Here is a 20517-nt window from a genome sequence, read left to right as displayed (position 1 = left end):
GTCTGTTTGCACAGCAGGGCACTTTGCCGCGACCCAGGCGTGGCCGCTTTAATCACATCCAAATTCGCCCAACATGGAAAGGCCCACACAGGAGTGAAAAATAATATGAGTTGAGCAATGCAGACCCACTTGGGATTAACATTTTTTGACAAAAGCTCTGTGATTTCGCAAACTCACTGGAGGAATAACAGGGACTGCAAAGACCACAAGGCCACGCAGTGGCCACGCCCAGCAGGGCGGTGACTTTTGATATTATATATATATATATATATTATATGTGATATATTATATATTATGAATTCACACACCCATTTTTTTAAACTCTTGAAATTTAAGGAAATCGTCAGAATCACCGAGGCCCTGCCTTCTACGTGGTTGATTGAGCATTGTAAACTTGTTTCAAGTTGAAGCAAACATTTACAATGGAACCCACCAAACAAAAATGCACCACAAACACAAAGCATGCATTACTTTAACATGGCAAAAGAAAAAAATGCCCCCCCCCTACTCACTTTAATATAAAGATGTAAATATAGAATATCATGGGATGGATGGTGGGTTGTGATCTGCTCATTTAGAAAGGACTGCAGAACGTGACCACGTCAACTTGGGAGCCGTTGGAAGCTGAATACCAAGGACAGCTGTACAATATCTCATTGGGCACTGGTTTAAATTGCTATGGACCAAGATAGACATGTATGTGGGGGAGGATGGAACGTGGGAGAAGGGGATACGTGCGATGTTGACGACATGCTTGTATTGTTGAGTTCTATTAAAATGCAAATAAAAATGTTTTTTTTAAAAAGATGTAAATATAGACAACCTATGCAAGGCTTAAACGTCGGCAGGACCTACCACTATTGGATCCTCTGAAGGCTGATACGTATTAACCTCCGACTTAAGAGTGTTCTCATCTTCTTGCCTAGAAAAGAAATCACATTAATTTGAAGATGCTTAAAAACTGATGAACTTCAATTTCTCAGATTAAAGAGAATACAATATTTTAAAGATTTATAACCAGCACCATTTTCCTTTGGTACACCCCATCAAAACGTAAAATCTCAGATGGACTTATAAGCAATGATACGTTTTCTTTTTTAATATTTAAATAAAAAAGATAAGTAATAATGTGTTAACTAAAACACAAGGCCTACTGCCAAAGAAACTAAACATGGAGATGCATTAGATCATAACCAGGAATAGCTTGATAGCTACTTTGAGCTTACATGACCATGCTCTGTTCAGCTCGGGTTCTTTATCAGTTCCAGTAAAACGTATAATTTGTTTTGATATTGAGCCAGTCAACGTATGAGCAAAAGACTAGCAGTCTTTTGAGGAATCGGGTCTGCTAGAAATAGGTTTTAGAAACAACACAATGCAATTACAGTGCTCCGTCATTCATGTGAATAGTCCTATCTAGCCAAGGCTCAAGTAATAACACACAAACAGGCGAAGCACCTCTATTATCAATAGTAGGGCAATTATGTCCAGTGTGTGTTTGAGTGGCCATATGTAAATGTGCTTATTTTTACACAGAATAAGGAAGTACCCTGCACGTGTCAAACTGCTTTATTCTTTATGGCCCCCAAAGTTGTGTCTCGATCATTGTTTCTCCTTTGACTAAATTTCCCGGTATTAAGGTGGTTATGCTGAGATGTTATGCTTTTGATTAATTTAACTATTGCGATCTTAGACCCAGCCTCGACGTTTATTTTAAATGCTGCCACAAGGGATGCAGCAGTAAGGGACGGTGCACCTCCCTTGAGGTCCACTGCCGTACTGTTTGCGTCTTCAAGAGGGAGTGGGGGGGAGATAAGAACAACCACAAGTTATATCGCCGATATCATTGATCGAAGCGGCAGTGAAGGTTCTGGGGAAGGTACTTCTAAACTGGGTGAAGGTGTGGGCTGATGCGAAAGACATATTTTCAGAGGTTCAATGTGGCTTTAGGCCGGGCAGGTCAACATCTGACCAATGTTTGAATCTATATTTAATTATTAACAAGTATACTGTTGCCAGGCCTGAATGGCTTCACCGGGCATGTATGGACCTCACATCCGCCTTTGATAGGGTTAACCGCAGAAAGTTGTTTCATGCTTCTTGCGAGGGGGTGGACCTGAATATTGTGTGCCTCTTATCTGACCTACATGCTAACACCTCAGCATCGGTGCAGTACTCCCAATGGGCACATTATACCCAGTCTATTACTACCAGCAGGGGAGTCCATTAGGGGTGTCATCTCACCCCTTATTTGCCCTCTATATCAATGGTCTGGAACAAGCCCTTCCCTCTGTACAGGCAGACTGCCGAAGGGTGGGAAAGAGATCGCTTCCGGTTTCATTATATGCCGATGATGCACTTCTCATGGCACTTACAGCTGTGGGTCTGCATTCATTACTGTATGTTGCCTTTGTGAACTGTTTTGATCTTAAAGTAAACTTTACAAAACCATACGTTATGAAAGTTTGTCTGCGGTCCACCAGCTCTAAAACCTTCAAGGTGGCTAACCACACTTTGGCTAAAGACCTGGCTTTTCCTCACTTTAGGGTGGCGTTTGAGGTCAACAAAAACTGGAAGCCTTTGATTGAGGGGAGGATGTGTGAGCTTGCTAAAGGGTACAGGGTCAATGGTTAGCTTTTCCCAGAGGCTGGTCTCCTTGTTGCCATGTTCTCTCCTTAAGATCTATCAGACTAAATGGGTCTCAAAGGTCTTATATGGCAGCAAAGTATGGGGGTACACAAAGTTTGATAACATGCAGACCGTCAAAAATCTGTTCTTATGACACCTGGTGCAGGTCCCAAAAAATATCCCGGCCTTCCTTTACCATGAGGTGCGTGGAATTAAATATACAGGTAACACAGTTGCTCTTAGACCTTTGATATGCTGGATTCACTGGACTGGGTAGGGACTAAAGATGAACAAACAGATCGTCTCAGATTGCCCGTTCCCTGATTATGCACCAAAAATCCCTTGGATTAACTATGTGAAGGCAGCTCATGTCAGCTTGAGTAGGGAGGACATATTTAATAACCCCCATTCCCTGCACGCATTGGAACTGAAAAGGGTGAGGGGTCCATTTCTTAATTTTCTGTGATATTAAAACTGTTTCTCACACCAGCATTGGGATAAATAATGTTCGAGTAAACATGCAGTAATGGTGGATGGTTAACAAGCCACTGTATGGAGAACTGACAGTCTTAAAAAAAAACAACAAAAAAAAACAAAGGTGATGATGGACGGAGCGTTGACAATACCAACACTCACCCCCAGTCAACTGATCTGGGTTTAATCCATCACCGTTCTTTAGCTCACTCCGCCACCCCAGACATGGCTTGGCAGTTCGGGCTGGACTGTTCCCATAAGGCACAGGGTCAGACTGATTTGCATATAGCCATGTCTGAACTGGGGTGGCTGAGTGAACTACAGAATGGTGATGGATTAAATCCAGATCAGTTGACAGGGGGTGAGTGTTTGATTTGTTCAAACGCTCCGTCCATCATCCCCTTTTGTATCGCTTTGTTCGCCCTAAGTGTGGCAGGGTATACTCAGACGTGAGTCCCTTGTTCACTTGGCCACTGGATTCAAGATAGCCTGGCTGATGAGGATTATGAATCCGAAACCGGTCCCAGGATGCTTGTTTCCGGTCCAGGGAAGACATGGCTTGGCAGTTCGGGCTGGACTGTTCCCATAAGGCACAGGGTCAGACTGATTTGCATATAGCCATGTCTGAACTGGGGTGGCTGAGTGAACTAAAGAATGGTGATGGATTAAACCCAGATCAGTTGACTGGGGGTGAGTGTTTGATTTGTTCAAACGCTCCGTCCATCATCCTCTTTTGTATCGAACCGACAGTCTTCTCTTGTTATTTATGATCTACTGACCAATGGGAGTGAACCAACATGTATTTAGACGCATGTAAAGTGATATTGTTCATGCAACCGACATTGAGAAAGACAGTTTGGCTGAAATGCATCTGTTTGATTCAAATAAAGCGATTTGCTGGAACTCGCTGAGTGCTCTGATTGGTTCCTTGAGGAGCTTCTTGGTTTAGAATTTACTCATGTGAGACCACTCTCAAGACGAAGGCATCTGTTTGCCTGGCATTCCACCCTCTACCTGGATTGTAACCACCTACCTGCTCTCCCCAAGGCCAGTGAGGCAGAGTCAAGGAGGCATCTAAGATGGCCGCCACTGGGGACATCCGACACACCAATTTTTTAATAATGGCTACCATGAGTGGGCCCCTTTCCAAAGCACTCCTTCTCCCCTTGCTGGGGAGGGTTCCAACATGTATACCCAGGAGTGTCAGAGACCCCTCTGAAAGAGTCCACAGTGATTAGGGAGTCTCACCCAGCGGAGGCCTGTATTTTTATCCCATTACCGCCGAGAACACAGCACCGTACACCGTGACTGGCGCGCTCGATGGAACCTTTGGACTATGCCCCCTAGGCGGAAACTATAACCTTTCTGTATGTATTGCGGTGCCCAAGCAACCTTTGGCAAATGACTGGTGGAGCGGTCCCACGCAGCTATAGAGGAGTTTGGCTCTGGTTCACCCCTCGGCTGTCACCTACCCAGCCGGACGTCAGACACTGTTTTTCCTCATCTCCCCATTGTGCCTCCTATACCCTCCCCCTCCTCTTACCTCCATTATTTTCCATCTACCGCCCCTATTCCTTCCCTCTCTACCCTAATCTTCTCTCCCCTTGCCTATGTTTTACCTCATGTTTATGCTATGCTTTTGCACCCATGTAATTCCTGTAACTACACTCCAGTAACTGATTTTTCTTTGTAACCATGTTCTGAAACAAAGTTTCTTCCTCATGTAAAGTGCTCTGATACCTCCGGGTCTAGCCAGCGCTATATAAAACTTAAATAAATAAATAAAGGTCAGCAAGTGGCATTGGAGAAGTATTAATATATGACTGCCAGGACTGCCGCAGCCAAGATGGGGAACTATACCTGCCGACATGAACTCTGGACATTACAATAATGGATAGATGTTTGTCAAGAGGATAAGCGTTAATAGGTATGTTACCAAAAATTAGACAATTGCGGTAGAACGAGTGATACAGATATGAGTTTGTTTAATGGATATACCACTTTCCTTTTAAAGGAGTTATCTGTGATGAGTACTTATGCAAGCAGGATTCAAGGGAGAAGAACTGCGAAAACAAACATATAGGCATGTAATGATTTTGACATACCACATGACTCGCACCCATTATGGGAAGAAACGCCTACCGAAGGCACAATGAATTTACAAGCATCATCATTGAAATTAACTAATGTTTGAGTAAACATGCAGCAATGGCGGATGGTTAACAAGCCATTGTATGGAGAACTAACTAGTCCTCTCTTGTCATTTATGACCTATTGATCAATGGGAGTGAACCAACATGTATTTAAAGAAAGTGCTAAGTGATATTTTTCATGCAACTGACATTGAGAAAGGCGGTTATGCTGAAACGCATCTGTTTGGTTCTAATAAAGTGATTTTCTGGAAGCTGCTGATATCTCCGATTGCTTACTTGTGGAGATTCTTGGTTTAGAATTTACTCATGTCAGGCCACTCTCAAGACGGAGGCATCCGTTCTGCAAAGTGCAGCAAGTAGTGAAGCTTCTTGGTTTTGTGTATATATCTATCTATCACCTGGATAGAGCTGTGCTGCTTGCTTTCTTGTGCAGACATCCTAGGCTGAGGACGGACTGGGAACAAATTATATATATATATGTTATATATATATATATGCACGTAAATTAACTGTTTTACAAGGAGCATAATATATATATCTATACTACTATAATAAAGGAAGAACTTTCAGCGTTTGAGGCGGGTAAACTCGGGAACCACAGCGCCAATCCACACACCCGATACACCGTTGGAATCGTCAGGGTGTGTAGATGGTTATAGGCTATATAACGTTTTTTTTAAAAACGGTATTTAAAAAATTTACAGTAAAAAAAAAGTAGTCCCTCCGAAGTAGCGCCGGCCGCGACGTACGTGCTCACGTCAGGAGCGTGACGAGGAGCGGCGTCCAGGAGCGTGACGAGGAGCGGCAGACATGGCGTGGGGGAGGAGCGGTGACGCGAGGAGCAGCAGACAGGCCAGCGGCGGTGCGACAAGCGGACAGGCTGGAGGAGCGGCGGCTGAGGTAAGGGAGCGGCTGACATGGCGCGGGGGAGGAGCGCTGACGTGAGGAGCAGCGGACAGGCCAGCGGCGGTGCGAGCAGCGGACAGGCGGGAAGAGCGGCGGCTGAGGTAAGGGGACCCATGTCGGGGCAGGCGGGGGACGGGATGGGCGGGGGCCCGGGCTGCAGGAGAAAAGAGAATGATCCCGTGTTTTTATGGTGAAACAGCAATCATTAACACACCTCTAGGCCAAAAAGAGCTTTCCCAGACAATGTACACTCTGTAGAACGGATTGGTCAGCTGTACACCTCTGCAAAGAAGAACAGACATATTTAAAGCAGTATATCAGCAGCGGACAGGCAGGAGGAGCGGCGGCTGAGGTAAGGGGACCCATGTCGGGGCAGGCGGGGGTCGGGGCAGGCGGGGGACGGGCCGGGCTGCTGGACAATGTCGTGGCGGGCGGGGGTCGGGGAAGCCTGTTGCTCCCGGACAACGTTGGGACGGGCTGCTAATATATATATATATATACACACACACACACGTAAATTAACTGGTTCACAAGGAGCATTTGAGATAGGCTTGATGCCGAAACGCACTGTGCCCAGTGCAAATAAAATTAACATTGAACCGGGAAGAGTGCCCCAGAATATGTTCCTGGTGAAGGGACTTCGGTGTATAATAAATTGTGCAGGCCACATGCAGGCCACATGCACTCCGGAGGCACTTTGTTGGAAATATTATGTTTTAAACCTGCCTGAACCGCTGCAGCCGTGAAAATTAAATATATACCTGCTCACAGCAAGTTGGGGCATGACAACATGGCAAGGTGGAGGTCATTGTGACCGAGCACTTTCAGGGACAAAACTTTGATTGGGCAGTAAGCGGCAGATGAATGGGTTATCGTGCTATGCTAATGCATCCAGAAAAAGGAACAGTAGGATAATATGGCATCGGCGCATGATTCAAGAAAATTGAGGAACTTTTTCCTGTCATCACTGAGATGTAAAAATGGCACAATGACTGTAATGTAATTTGATCAAGGATATGCTATGATGGCGGTGATACAATCTGAAAGGACTAATGCGTAATCGTTGTCCTTTCTGCTTTCCACTGCAGGGGAGCCAATCAGAGTATTTAATCACCTGCACGTAAATGAATTAATACACAAGGGGCATTAGAGAAAGGCTTGATGCTGAATCGCGTCATGCCCAGTGGAAATAAAATGAACATGGAGTGCTCCAGTTATGTTCCTGGTGGAGGGACTTTGGTGTATAACAAATTGGTGCAGGCCACATGCACTCCGGAGGCACCCATCAACAAAAAGTTAAGCAGGTGTGGTGGCAATTATTTGTAACATCAACGCGTGTATATATATATATATTTTTTTTTTATATATATATACATATATATATACACAAACACACACATGCACATATATATGGGGAAAATGCAATCATACGTTGTCCATACCACCTCAAACCTCTAGCAGACGTGAGCGCGTGCACACAACCAAAGCTTTGCTGAGGCAGTGTTCATGCCTGCTGCATGGTTTACTCTGATGACAGTGGCTTTAAAGAGCCTGCAACACTACAAAGGAAAGATGCCACTCGGAAAACTGCCTCTAACATTTGACCTCGGTCTTTGAAAGCACAGCAAATGTAAGAAGATAAGACACTATTTACAAGTGCTGCAGGCTCGACCTAAAAAAATAAAATAAAAAAAAGAGTTGGGGAGAGCGTGTCCTGCAGGCAGGAGAAAGTGATTTGAAAAAACAGTGCTCTCAGCTATAATTAGAATGCAAAGAGAAATTACATATGTAACAGGGTGTGTCCTCATGGGAGGTTACAAGATGAGACAAGGTGGTACTAAGGAGGGAGGGACTACTAAGCCTACTGACCAATGAAAAGCCATCATTTTCAAACAAAAGTAACAGGAGCCAATTAAAAAGATGGGCAAAAAGTGGGTGGAGCATCATGCACATACCCGAGTACAGCATGTCTCAATGAGACAGCGCAAGCGCTGCCTAGGCGAGACCTATAAAATAAGTGGATGGACTGACATAGTTTGGCAGTATGCAAGTGACATATCGGCGCACATCACACATGGCATCACAGGAATTGACATCATAGAAAGAAGCATCACAAGCCACAACTTTACAGTGAGTGGCATCCCAAGAAGTGACGTCAGAGCTGAAGCACTCACATACATGATTAGCAGGTCTATCATGTGTACATTTGAGCGCATTGCGGGGATAATAGCACAGTGAGCTATGGAAGATGATATGTGCCTTCTACACCTTGCAATCCCCCAGTTTTATGTAACACATCCTATACATTAATTTACAAACGTATAATTTATTGTACGAGTAATAGGCACGTGTTGTTGTAATGAGCTCTGACACCATGCATTGGGATGAGTAGGGCTATACAGGAAAAAAAAAATGGTACTTAAATTATTTCAATGCCTCCTCAGTGGAAGTAAGTTCTATATACATGCAATTTGCTTTGTGTAAATACTGGGAAAGTCCAACCCATCTGAAATTCTTACAGTTTATGCATATCTCCTAAACAGGGACTGAACAAAGTGAAAAGGTGCCTCTCTTTAAGTATGTGAGAAGTACTAACAAGGTGTGACCCTTTGTTTCCTCTCTGCTTCATTTGCATCAGATGTGAGGCTCCTGACTGCTCCCAGTCAAGAGACACGAACAAAAGGAGGCCAGATGACCCCTCAAATTCGGCCTTTGTTATGGGCCCAGCAGGAGTCTAAAACAAGAAAGCCCCCTCCCCGCCTGCACCTGCATGTTGTCGATTGTTGCAGATGGAAAGCAGACAACGTGCAGGCACTGCTGAAAGTGTCCCCGTGTTTGGAAATTACACCCGAACGAGTTCAGCACATTATTCAGTGGGGCCCACATTTTTAGCAGGGTGGACGGCATTCACCCAGTGAAAAAAGTGGTTGGACGCTGTCCACCCACGTGTACCCCTGACTCGTGCCCTGCACGCATGGAACAGTGGGTAAATGCGTTTTATTATGCAGTTTTCTAAGCACTTCCAATATATGAAGATAAGGGAACTGAGTGACGGAGCTGGGAATCCATCAAAACCTAGCTATCTATCCCTGATGTTTACAGCATACTTAAACTGTCAGGCCATGTAAGGATTGATTTCTATATCTTCTCGCGATGTTGATTAGTTAAGAGCTTCCGGCATTGTTAAGTAATATGTTGTCTTGATGCAAATAAAGCGCATGAGCAAAGCATTATCGAGTAATAGGGCCCCTGCCTGATGAGACAGTCGTTTGATAGCCTTGCACATTCTGCAGACCAGTTTCTGCAGTTTTTTCAATGGGAGAGCCAGAAACAAAATATTTTTTTAGGGGAAGGGGTTTCACAGCTGAGGTTTGATCATTTTTTCAGAAATTGCATGTTCGCTGCAACACCACCAGGCCCTTCTGGTTTTTAAGTCAGTGGCAATTGAATTCCGTGAATTTTGGGTCAGTGTTTGTGGTGTTGAAACGGCTGACTGAAATGTTACACATGTCCCGGGCCACTTAGGACCGGAGTATGATGAGTTTACATAAGGACAGCAGCAACTGGACCATCTTGGTTAACGTTTTGTCTGGTGGTGCTGGCAAGCATGAAAAGAACGTGTGCTAATGGACCATATTGAGCTCTTCATTGTTTTTCTGAAAGATATCATAAATCATTTGTTAAATGAGCTAACCTTGGTGCTGTTTCATCTCATACATTTCGAACAACACTGCAGTTTTCTGGGGCTGCAATGTTTTGATATTTAAAAACCACAAAAGATGTCCCTTATTTTGTATGTGGTTTAATACTTGCATAATTAATTTATTCTTGTGAACTCTGTTCCTTGACTTTACACTTATCCTGGAAGAGTATGAAGCTATTCTATTGTTTCTACTGTGAATTTATATTTAATGTAACTTTTACCCATTCCTGTGTTTATGTCCGGACAAATGGTTTGCATTGTACTGCCTGCATTTGGCAGCATTCGATAAAACAGAGTTTTATCCAGGTTGCAAGGTTACATGACATAAACAATGGATTCAGGCTGTACACTTTGGAGCAGGAAATCCTTGCCTTTGATGCGCTCGCTGCCCTTGTGATCATGCGCTTAGCTCATGTGCAGCTCACATTCTGAGCCTCATGTTGCTGATGTAAAGTGCAGTAGGTACCGACAGCACCATGAAGCCCAGAATGGAAGTGCATCAGTCTATCGATCTGGTCTGCTATGGAAGCTGCAGTGATGCTGGAACAATTTACAGAGTGGGGTGTTGCTATCAATGTTACATGACTGTGAAATGTTACTGTGAGAAGTTGGCCTGGTATATGCTGCTCACTAGTTCTAGTGATCACCTTGTACCATGCCAAGCAACCCTTATGGTGCAGGTTGTAAAGTCAACCTTATAGACAAGCTATCCTAGGGGTAGCATGGACTAAGCAGTCTTAGGCTAAACTCTGTAAAGGCATGTGAAGCAAGCTGTTTTACCATACACAATCCCCTTGAATACCAAATGAAAGGACACCACACAGATATATATTGAAAATATATATAGATTTATTTCTACAAATATCCCCTATACTCTTTATGAGCACAGAAGCAAATGCGTTAAAACAAAACACAGTTTAAATACACAAAAGTTGCACGAATATGGATGAGCCCTAGGGGCCACCTAAACCATATACTAAAATAGTGGTATAAGAACCACTATGGGGAAAGTGAAGAGGCCTAGGGCCTGGGGAATCGCTGGAGCTGATCGGGACTAGCAGTGAAGAAGTCGGGAAAGGCCCGCGGGACTCGGGTGCAGTTCGGAAAGCGCACGCAATACCAATGCAATGTCAATGGTGCGTAAAATTTACAAAGTTAGTTATTAAGGAACCTTCCGAGTGACCTAGAAGGATGAAACTTTAGACACAGACACTAGAGGTGTGTACCAGTGTGGGAACACCGGCGGAGCTGAGTTACCTCACCCACAGGAAGCGGGTGCATAGGGTCGAAGTAGTGTCGGGTTTCGTCACGCAGGTCGATGGTGCTTGGAGCTGAAGATGCTGCAGGCGGCTCGATGTGAAGAGTTCCGGTGGATCCAAGGGTGGATCTGAAGAGGTGAAGACCTGAAAGCAGAGGGGACAATGTTCAAAGTCACTAGCCAGTGACTACCGTGGAACCAGGACGGAACCAGGCGATGTCGGGTGCAAACAGGTGATGTCGTGAAGATTGTCTCTGCAGCCACGTGGACACTAAGAGGTCAAGGACGTCCTGGAGTCGGTCACGAGCTGTCCCACGTAGGCTCTCGCTGATGGCGGTGTCGGCAACTTGATTGGAGCAAACAGGCCTTGGCTAAAGCAAGCCACGCAGGAAGTGATTCAAGCTTCTCGCTCGGACCAGCAAGGTCAGAGCGGCTGCTCCTTTTCAGGGGAGCAAGGGCCAGTCTGGAGCAACCAGACCAGCGGTGTAGTTCGTCGTTTTCGTCGCCAAGATGGCCGCTAGCCACGTGGCAAGTGGCCGGGATGGCGCGTCGAGTGGCACGGTGCAAAAGGGCCCCACGCAGATCGTGGAGATGCTGGGGGGCTGATCTTCGGTGCAAGGGCTGCTCGAGGTTGGGGCTTCTCAAACCCCAAAGCACAGCGTCGAGGGTGCCTCTGATGCTGTGCAGTCAGCGTTTCGGGGGTCTTCCAAGAGGTCCGGTCCCACGTCTCTCGATGCCTCCACGGGTCCCTTCTTTGCAGGGACTGTGGATCGGGCTGTGAGAAGTCTGGGAGTCTGGGTCTTGTCAGGCTCTGGGCTCGGGCTCCGGCGGGAGGCGGCGGCAAAGCAGACGTCGAGTTGCTGGTTGGTGCCTGTTCACAGGGTGGTCACTCCTTGGCCACAAGGGAGATTCTCTTCCGTCTTCTGTGCAGCAGAATGTCGAAGTCCAGTCTTCTTCTGTATTTCAAGTTGATTCAGGATGATCTGAAGTCTCAGGACACAGCTCCCACTCTTATTCGAATCTGGGGGGCCAGATCACCTACTAGGTCCCTCCTCTGGGTGGAACCAGGAAGGGGGGTGGTTACACCCCCTTTCCTTTGTCCAGTTTCGTGCCAAGACTGGGGCTGGAAGGCCCCAGCACCGGTTTGAACTGGCCTATGCACAGGGACACCTTGTGTGCCCCAGGCATGTCTGATTCTATTCAGCCCTGTCCTACCCAATACACAAAATCCTGTCTGGGGTGGTGCTAGCACCTCCCAAGGCAGGAAACCCTTTGACCAAGCTGCCCTCGCTGGAAGGACTCCCAGCAGCAGGAGGTCAGACTTGTGTCTGCGGTGGCAGCATCCATCTTGTGATGCTGAGGCTCTGTTTAACTTTAACCGGGGTTCAGGTTAGGTACATGTCGTGTCCCTCTAGAAGGGTGGAATGCTACCCCTGTCGCCAGAACTGGTGAGGGGGTAGTATTCCAATTCGTATGACACCTTACTCGACATGTTTTGATAAAGCCAAACCCAAGATAGCATTTAACCGCGAGGTTCATAATGCACTTAAGAGTATATGGTATGGCAGTATCATGAAACAGCTAAAGGACATGGTTCCGAAAGCTGCAGACAGGCTCAGCTCATGCCAGAGCACTATCTCACATATTTCCAAGCACTCTGCCTCCAGGATTGATGAGGCCTTCCATAGGAGTGACCGATAGGAACATATGTGTCCATTTTAGGTTAGGTATAGGCATACTACACCTAAGTAAGGGGTGGTTACACCGACTTACCCCAGCTGAGTGATCAGCCAGTTGTGTCAAATATGGAGGCCAGGCCAGGGGGTGGCATAATACATGCTGCAGCCCCTGGTAGGCCTTGGAAGCACCTATGCCCTGGGTGCCTGGGTACACTGTTACAGGGGCCAATAAGGTGAACCAGTTCCAATTGTGTATGTACCTAAGGTACATGGAGTCCATTTTAAGGAGAGAGCAATTAGCCTGGGGCCCTGAATAGCAGGATCCCAGGCCAACTATGTCAAAAACCAGCTAAACACCAGGCAAAAAGTTTGGGGGTAACCATAGTCAGATATCCACCTTCCTACAGTTACATGATTGTGAAAAAAAAGGGTAGCACAAAAACAAGTCTCACAAATGCCTTATAAACCTACTTGCTTTCTCAAATTTGCTTTAAGATGCACCGTTTGCCATGTTACCATGTCAGTTGGGGTCGCTTACCTGCGATTAACACTCGTCCCCACCTTTTCAGTCACACCACTTCCAAATGTCACCAGCCTCCACTGGCACGCACTCTGCAGAACTAGCCCCAGAGGCACATGCTCAGCATGTAACTTCTACGCCAGCCCAGCAAAGGAATATAGCGCAATCTTCAGTGTTACTTCACGAGATTTAGAGCCATGCCAGGTTTAAGGACAACTACTGAATTTAAGAATGATTCCAAAATAGATGGTTTATATGCACTCCTAATTCAATTTTGGACACCCGTTCACAATTAGTTTGGGTACTGAACTTACAGCATTTGAAGAACCAGTCGGGCACTCGTTTTCTTTACAGCATCAGCTATATGTGTACAAGTTCCACAGCATAATCAAAATGCAAGAATACTGTGCAGAATAATCTGTGCATGTACCTTGTCCACAAGTAGCCTTTGTTAGCCTTGTGCACATATCTGCATATACACACTGCTAAATTATTTGCAGATTATAGGGTATTTTGCCTTTGTTTAATAAGTCTGGCGTTGGCCAAGACCTTTTAATTTTACTAAATTAAGTATACATAACATTCGCTTATAGATAGATGCTTTCAGCTTGCCTTCTCATTCTGTTTATGCTCCTACACTCACTCACCCCCTCTCCCCATTACCGCTTCTTCCGTACCCCATTTCAATTTCGCTGCCCGCTCTTCATCTCTTCTGCTTCCTTCTCTCCTCTCCTCTTCCTCCCCTCCCTTGATTTTCTTTGCTCGCTCACACCCCTGATGGAGCAAGGTTTCATATGTACAGAAACTTGCTCGTACTCAGCCCTCTCGAAATAACCTATAATTAATAAATCAACATGTTTTGTCTACTAATATTTGCATTACACAACATATTTAGCATCAAGGGGAAGCTGGACAACGTGCTTTTACTAACAGTAACCTGAATGTCTTAAAATGGCCGCCGAAAACGCGGGAACTTTTCTGAGCATGCGTTTGCCACATCTACGTGGTGTGACGTCTTTAGCTCTGGTGGGAAATATCTTGCTTCTGCGCACTAGTGCCAAGATGGCCGCTTCATGCTTACTCATACTTATGCATATGCTGCTGCTTGCACTAAACTTTGTTTGTTCTCCTTAACTATTAATGCTATAGTATAAATAAAGTAATGGGGTTAGAGTAGAGATAAGTGGTATACAGTGCATTCATTTATTTTTGTATTCTAATGTGTCTCTCTTTGACTTTATTAATAGCTCGTATTTGGGCCCGAGGGTGACATGAACAACCATATTGAAATCTGAACTGCGCATGTGTACCAAACTTTGAGGGGACCTCGAGCAGTGGCATTGAACTGATGCCAGTGACTGTCTTTCCGCCAAGTTCGGGCTGCACTGTTCTCATGAGGCACAGGGTCAGACTGATTTGCATATAGCCATGTCTGAACTGGGGTGGCAGAGAGGGCTAAAAAACGGTGATGGATTAAACCCAGATCTTTTGACTGGGTGCGAGTGTTTGATTGGTTCAGATGCTCCGTCCATCACCACCCCCTTTTGTACCGCTTTGGCCGCCATAAGTGTGGCAGGGTATGCTCAGACGTGAGTCCCTTGCTCACTTTGCCACTGGATTCAAGCAAGCCGGGCTGAAGAAGGCAGTAATGCCAGAAACTGGTCCTCGGAAGCTTGTTTCCGGTCCAGGGAAGGCATGGCTTGGCAGTTCGGGCTGCACTGTTCCCATGAGGCACAGGGTCAGACTGATTTGCATATAGCCATGTCTAAACTGGGGTGGCAGAGTGGGCTAAAGAACGGTGATGGATTAAACCCAGATCTTTTGACTGGGTGGGAGTGTTTTATTGGTTCAGATGTTCCGTCCATCACCACCCCCTTTTGTACCGCTTTGGCCGCCATAAGTGTGGCAGGGTATGCTCAGACGTGAGTCCCTTGCTCACTTTGCCACTGGATTCGAGCAAGCCGGGCTGAAGAAGGCTGTAATGCCAGCAACCGGTCCTCGGAAGCTTGTTTCCGGTCCAGGGAAGGCATGGCTTGGCAGTTCGGGCTGGACTGTTCCCATGAGGCACAGGGTCAGACTGATTTGCATATGGCCATGTCTGAAATGGGGTGACAGAGTGGGCTAAAGAACGGTGATGGGTTAAACCCAGATCTTTTGACTGGGTGTGAGTGTTTGATTAGTTCAGATGCTCCGTCCATCACCACCCCCCTGCACCAGTGATCCCCTAAAAAGGTAAGGACCCCTATGTGAGAATTAATTACGTTGGTGACAGGTTGATTCCGAGCGCGGACCGCATAATTTCATTAATAACAGCTGCACACAAAGGCATGGCCTCGGCTTATGCAGGCGTTTCAGCAACTGTTTCGATCTTACAGCAACGTTACTGGTGGCGTGGGTTGTACAAACAAACCCGTTAATATGTGCTTTCTTGCGACATCTGCCAGAAGATTAAACCTTCTACTGCTGTGCGCCCACCACAAACTCAGCTGTACATTTCTAATAAACCATTCGGTTGTGCTGATTTAGATCACTGCGGTCCATTTTCTTTAGCTACTGCGTATAAGTTTATCTTAGTTGCAGTTGATTCGTGCACACGCTTTCTATGGGTCTGGCCACAACGCAGTGCTGACGCACAAACTGCAAACTGTCATCAGGGATTTGCTTGTCTTTATGGGAATTTTTGCATGTGGTACCTTCCATTCTGACCAGGGTCCAGCGTTCGCCTCTTAGGCGTACAAGGAAGCCATGGGGTCATTGGGGGTGCAAGTCAAATTTTTGTCTCCATACAGGCCTGAGGGCAATTCCGTTGTGGAACGAATGAACCAGTACTTAAAGCGCTCCTTGAAGCGCTAGAGTTTTAGGTACTAGCAGGAACTGGTTCGCCCATTTATATAGCGTAAATCGTGCACTTAATCTCCCGAGATGATCTCTGGCTGCGCGGACCCCATACAAATTACTCTTTGGCATAAAAATGTTTGTCCCAGACCTTGATGGTTTAGACATGGCAGCGTTGGCCGCAGACTTTGACGTAGATAATCATTCTGCAGTATTACAGAACCTACAAGAGACTCGTGACAGTCTTGCAAAGGAACACATGCCCTCCACCACTAAAGCTGCACTAAAGATTCCAGGTAGCTGGCTGGCTACCTACCTAGAGTTGGAGACCTGGTCCGTGAGAAGGTGGAGAACAAGAGAGAGTTTGGCCCCTCTTATCGTGCACCAGTTCTAGTGCTTGCCGTGAAGGGTACTCGTACAGTCATTTTACCACCACTTACTGGTCGCAAGGATAACAGATACATCTCGGTGGACAATGTCAAATTACAGCGAATGGACGATTCTTCTTAGTATGACTCAGCTGTTTCCTGCCCTGCAATGTTAAGGAATTCTGTCTTGGACTCAACAAACAACATCAGGCCTGACATTGCCATAGAGATGCCAACTGTTACGGATCCATTGTTGAATCCTCCGGCTTCCAGTCTGCATGAAGATACTGAGTATGCATATCCCACTGAGGTGTCACTGCCTGGTTTGCAAACATATGCAGTTAACCAGTCACGTTTTTCTTTTGACACAGACTCCACATCATCGAGTTCCCCCTCCAAATTTTCAATTTTTGGCACCTGGTTTAAACACAATTTTTTGGTTCCACCTTGAACTTGCATCTGGTTGGTCTTAATCGCCATTGTTAGGTCTAGCTTAAAGCAGCGCGCAAGCGCTGCTCAGCGAGACTTTATGTATGGGCTTCTGAAAGCTCACCACACGCTCGTGCGTGTGTTATTTTTGTGTCATATTGGGCTTTGCTGCATCTTTCTAAGTTAGACAGCACGCAATTGGGCAAAGGCGGGCACATGTCCCGCCTTTGCTCTGCCCAAGGCCTATTGCTTGCGTTTACACGCACAGGGAGCATCTGTTTTCAATTAGCGTGCACAGATGCATGCGTGAAAATGCAAAACAGATGTCTCGTTGAGGAGTGCGCGCACCCCTCGCGGGCTTATTCTAGCTTACTTCATGTGGATCGTCCTCCGAGAGCTCGTGTTTCCATTGCCAACCGTTTGTGGGCGTAAAGATTGTTTCCCAGACAACCATCTGCATTCTTGGAATTCTAGAGCGGTCAACTCTGAATGCCCCGAAGAGGTCTACGATGAGTTTGGATTTGTGCTATCCTGTTGCAAGCATGCCGACATTTCAGCATTATTATCAGTGTCCAGAGGTTTCCTGGCAACCGACGTGTTGTACCCTCTGCCGCCTTTCCTTGTTTCTCTATTTTACCATGCGTGCTCCACATTTCGCTTGATGTACAGTACCCTCTCCTTCACAGCTGACACGTCACTGGGTGCTCTTGGAAAACCAGCGTTGAGATCTGGAACAGTGCTTGCACCTTCGCAGCCGAGACGTCTGCAGGAGCCTCTGTGTGTTCTTGGTACTGGCGCGCCTCATGCAGATTCGTGGCTGCGGTTTTTGGAAACCCTTAGATAATGAATATCGACTGGGTGTTAATATTGATATTAAAGATTGAGCTCTCCATTGCCACTTTTTGACGTTTTTCTTGTTGCTGCACTGTTGGGAGGTTACTGCATTGTGATGCGTTACCTACTGTAACTGATCACGGCATTTCTACTCTTCAACATATTACTATTACTTCTGCACTGTTGGATGTTTACTGATTGATCATATTTGTTTTTATCATGCAGAATATTACCATTGACTCCCTCCATTTTTCTTATGTTCTTCTGGAGAACTCCTACTCATGTGGGTTAATTGGAAGGAGGTTTTCATTAATCATTTGAAAGCTTGCGGTACCAACTTATCACCAGAAAGGACAAGCATTGGCATAACCAATAGGTCTCTCCTTTGGGACCTTAGAAGTGTCTAGCCATGCAACAGTTGATGTTGTTGCACCAAGGATATTGTGCTGGATAACTAAACACTTATAAGGTCCCAAAGGTGAGACCTATTGGCTATGCCAATGCTGGTTTTGTTCATGTCAATTGGATTTGTGACATTCTTTTTCCTTCTAATCAATGGTCACTACCTTACTGAACACTCTGCTGTAAAGGTGATTGATGGAACTTTGACACCACACTCTTCTTCACACACCATGAAACGAGACCAGACTTTTGTCAACATCTCTGTCTGGCCAGTGTTGGATGGAATTGTTTGGGATGCTGTAAAGTTCCAAATTCATGGACCCACAGAGGTGGTTAATGTCCCAAATGTTCTCTCTACCATCGTAGTGATCCCTAAGTCCCAGCCCCCCCTCGCAATGTTGCTCGGACTACCGTCCCATTTCGCTCATCAATACAGAGCTAAAGATCTTCGCTTCCGTTTTGGCCAATCGCATACGGCCGCATCTAGCCCAGCTTGTCTACCCTGACCAATGCGGCTTCATGCCTCTCCGAGGGACTAGACACTGTCTTAGGCGCCTTCAACTTGCCCTTGTGAACCGACACCTGCTGACTCCATACTTGTCTCGTCTCCTTATTGATTTTGAGAAGGTTTTTGATTCTGTGGACTGGAGCTATTTAGATGCGGTGCTGGACCAGATGGGTTTTGGCACTCCTTTCCGCAACTTGGTAAGAATACTCTATCACCGTCCCCGGGCACAGGTCCTCGTCAACGGAGCTCTTTCCCGCCCCTTCCCCATTAGACGGGGTATGCGGCAGGGCTGCCCCCTCTCCCCGATACTTTTTGCTCTGGCGATGGAACCGCTCGCTTGCATTATCCGCTGTGACCACTCCCTGACTAGCTGGAGGTGGCCCGTCCTAGCGGAGGATAAAATTGCGCTATACGGGGATGATGTGCTGCTGTTTCTGGCTGACCCGATCCGATCGTGACCTCGATGCCTTCGAGCACTGGCCATCTTTGAAGGGGCTTCCAGTCTTCGGCTTAACCCGGCTAAGTCCGTCCTTGTCCCCTTCAATTATCGCGCAAGTGCTTTGTCTGGCAGTTGACGATCCCCCTTCGGCTGCTATCCTTCAAGTACTTGGGGATTTGGGTTTCCCTTCTCCCCGACCTTGTGTGGGAGCACAATGTCACCACGCTGGTTAAGCTGGTCCGCGCTGACCTCCTGAAATGGCGCACGTTGCCTCTGAACCCCCTGGGCAGAATAGCTATATACAAAATGATGATCCTATCCCGTTTTTTATACATGCTCCAGAACACACATCTCTCCTTTGCTAGGTCTTGGTTTCAGGACATGGACAGTTTGGCCACTAAGTTTCTCTGGGGAGGACAGAGGCCCAGGCTGGCCCTGGCCCACTGCCAAATTCCACCTTTTGACGGAGGTTTTGGAATGACGAACCTCTACCTCTATTACTTAGCAACTCGTCACTTTACGATCCAAGACTGGTTTAATGGCGGCTGGTCCGACCCGGCGTATCGCTTGGAACTTCACACCATGGGCTTCTCCCTATCCAGGGGATGCTTTACGGGGCCGTTGTTCCTTGGGCACATGCGGAGTATTTCTGGCTTGGTGTGCATCACTACGTCATACGCACTGGGCAGGGAAGCTGACTCAATACACTCCCTTGTGGTGTGGTACCAGGCTCCGTGAAGTTGCCTACTTGTCAGGGTTCCGGCAATGGGATCTAATCAGGGTAACCTAGTTGGACGACGTCTGGAGCGGGACTCATATTCGATCCTTTCAAGATTTACAGGCTAGACACTCCCTCCATCCCTCTTAATTTTTCCGATATCTGCAGTTGCGCCACGCCCTATACGCTCACATTCCAGATGGCACTTCCCTGCCCGAATATAGCCGTCCAGAGGCGCAAGTTTTGACCGGCGATTTGGGGAAGGGTGGGATCTCTCAGATCTACCGCTCACTCACCAACAATACCCCCAACTCCCTTTCCCTACTCCAAGACAAATGGGAGGGCTGGCTTGGGGCTCTGGAGGATGAGAATTGGAGGGACGCTCTGATGGCTCCTAGAACGATTGCGGTTTCAGCGAGGCTCCGCCTGGTCCAAGTTTATTTCTAGCATGCCGCCTATCTTACACCCCTAGGTCTTCACCGCGCAGGGCTTCGGCCTGACGCCCACTGCCCCGCTGCTCCCACCCCCACACCGACTTCCACCATATGGTGTGGTTGTGTCCTGTGATACAGGGGTATTGGGAATCTTTAACACAAGACCTGACAGGGGTCCTGGACTGGGAGGTGCCTCTTGATCCCATACGTGTTCTCCTGGGGATCACTG

General features: G+C 46.7%; 1 protein-coding gene across 1 annotated transcript in view; it reads right to left on the bottom strand.

The window, feature by feature from the left end:
- The window catches only part of CRYBG3 (crystallin beta-gamma domain containing 3), a 1541789-nt gene that overhangs the window by 1376781 nt on the left and 144491 nt on the right, over positions 1-20517 (bottom strand). The window contains exon 2 of the mRNA XM_078657810.1: positions 856-922. Within this exon, the coding sequence (XP_078513936.1) occupies positions 856-922 (67 nt within the window). The remainder of the gene's footprint in view (positions 1-855; positions 923-20517) is intronic.

The sequence above is a fragment of the Lissotriton helveticus genome, chromosome 8 (assembly GCF_964261635.1).
Source record: "Lissotriton helveticus chromosome 8, aLisHel1.1, whole genome shotgun sequence".
NCBI classification, from domain to species: domain Eukaryota; kingdom Metazoa; phylum Chordata; class Amphibia; order Caudata; family Salamandridae; genus Lissotriton; species Lissotriton helveticus.
This window is presented reverse-complemented; position numbering and strand designations above follow the sequence as displayed.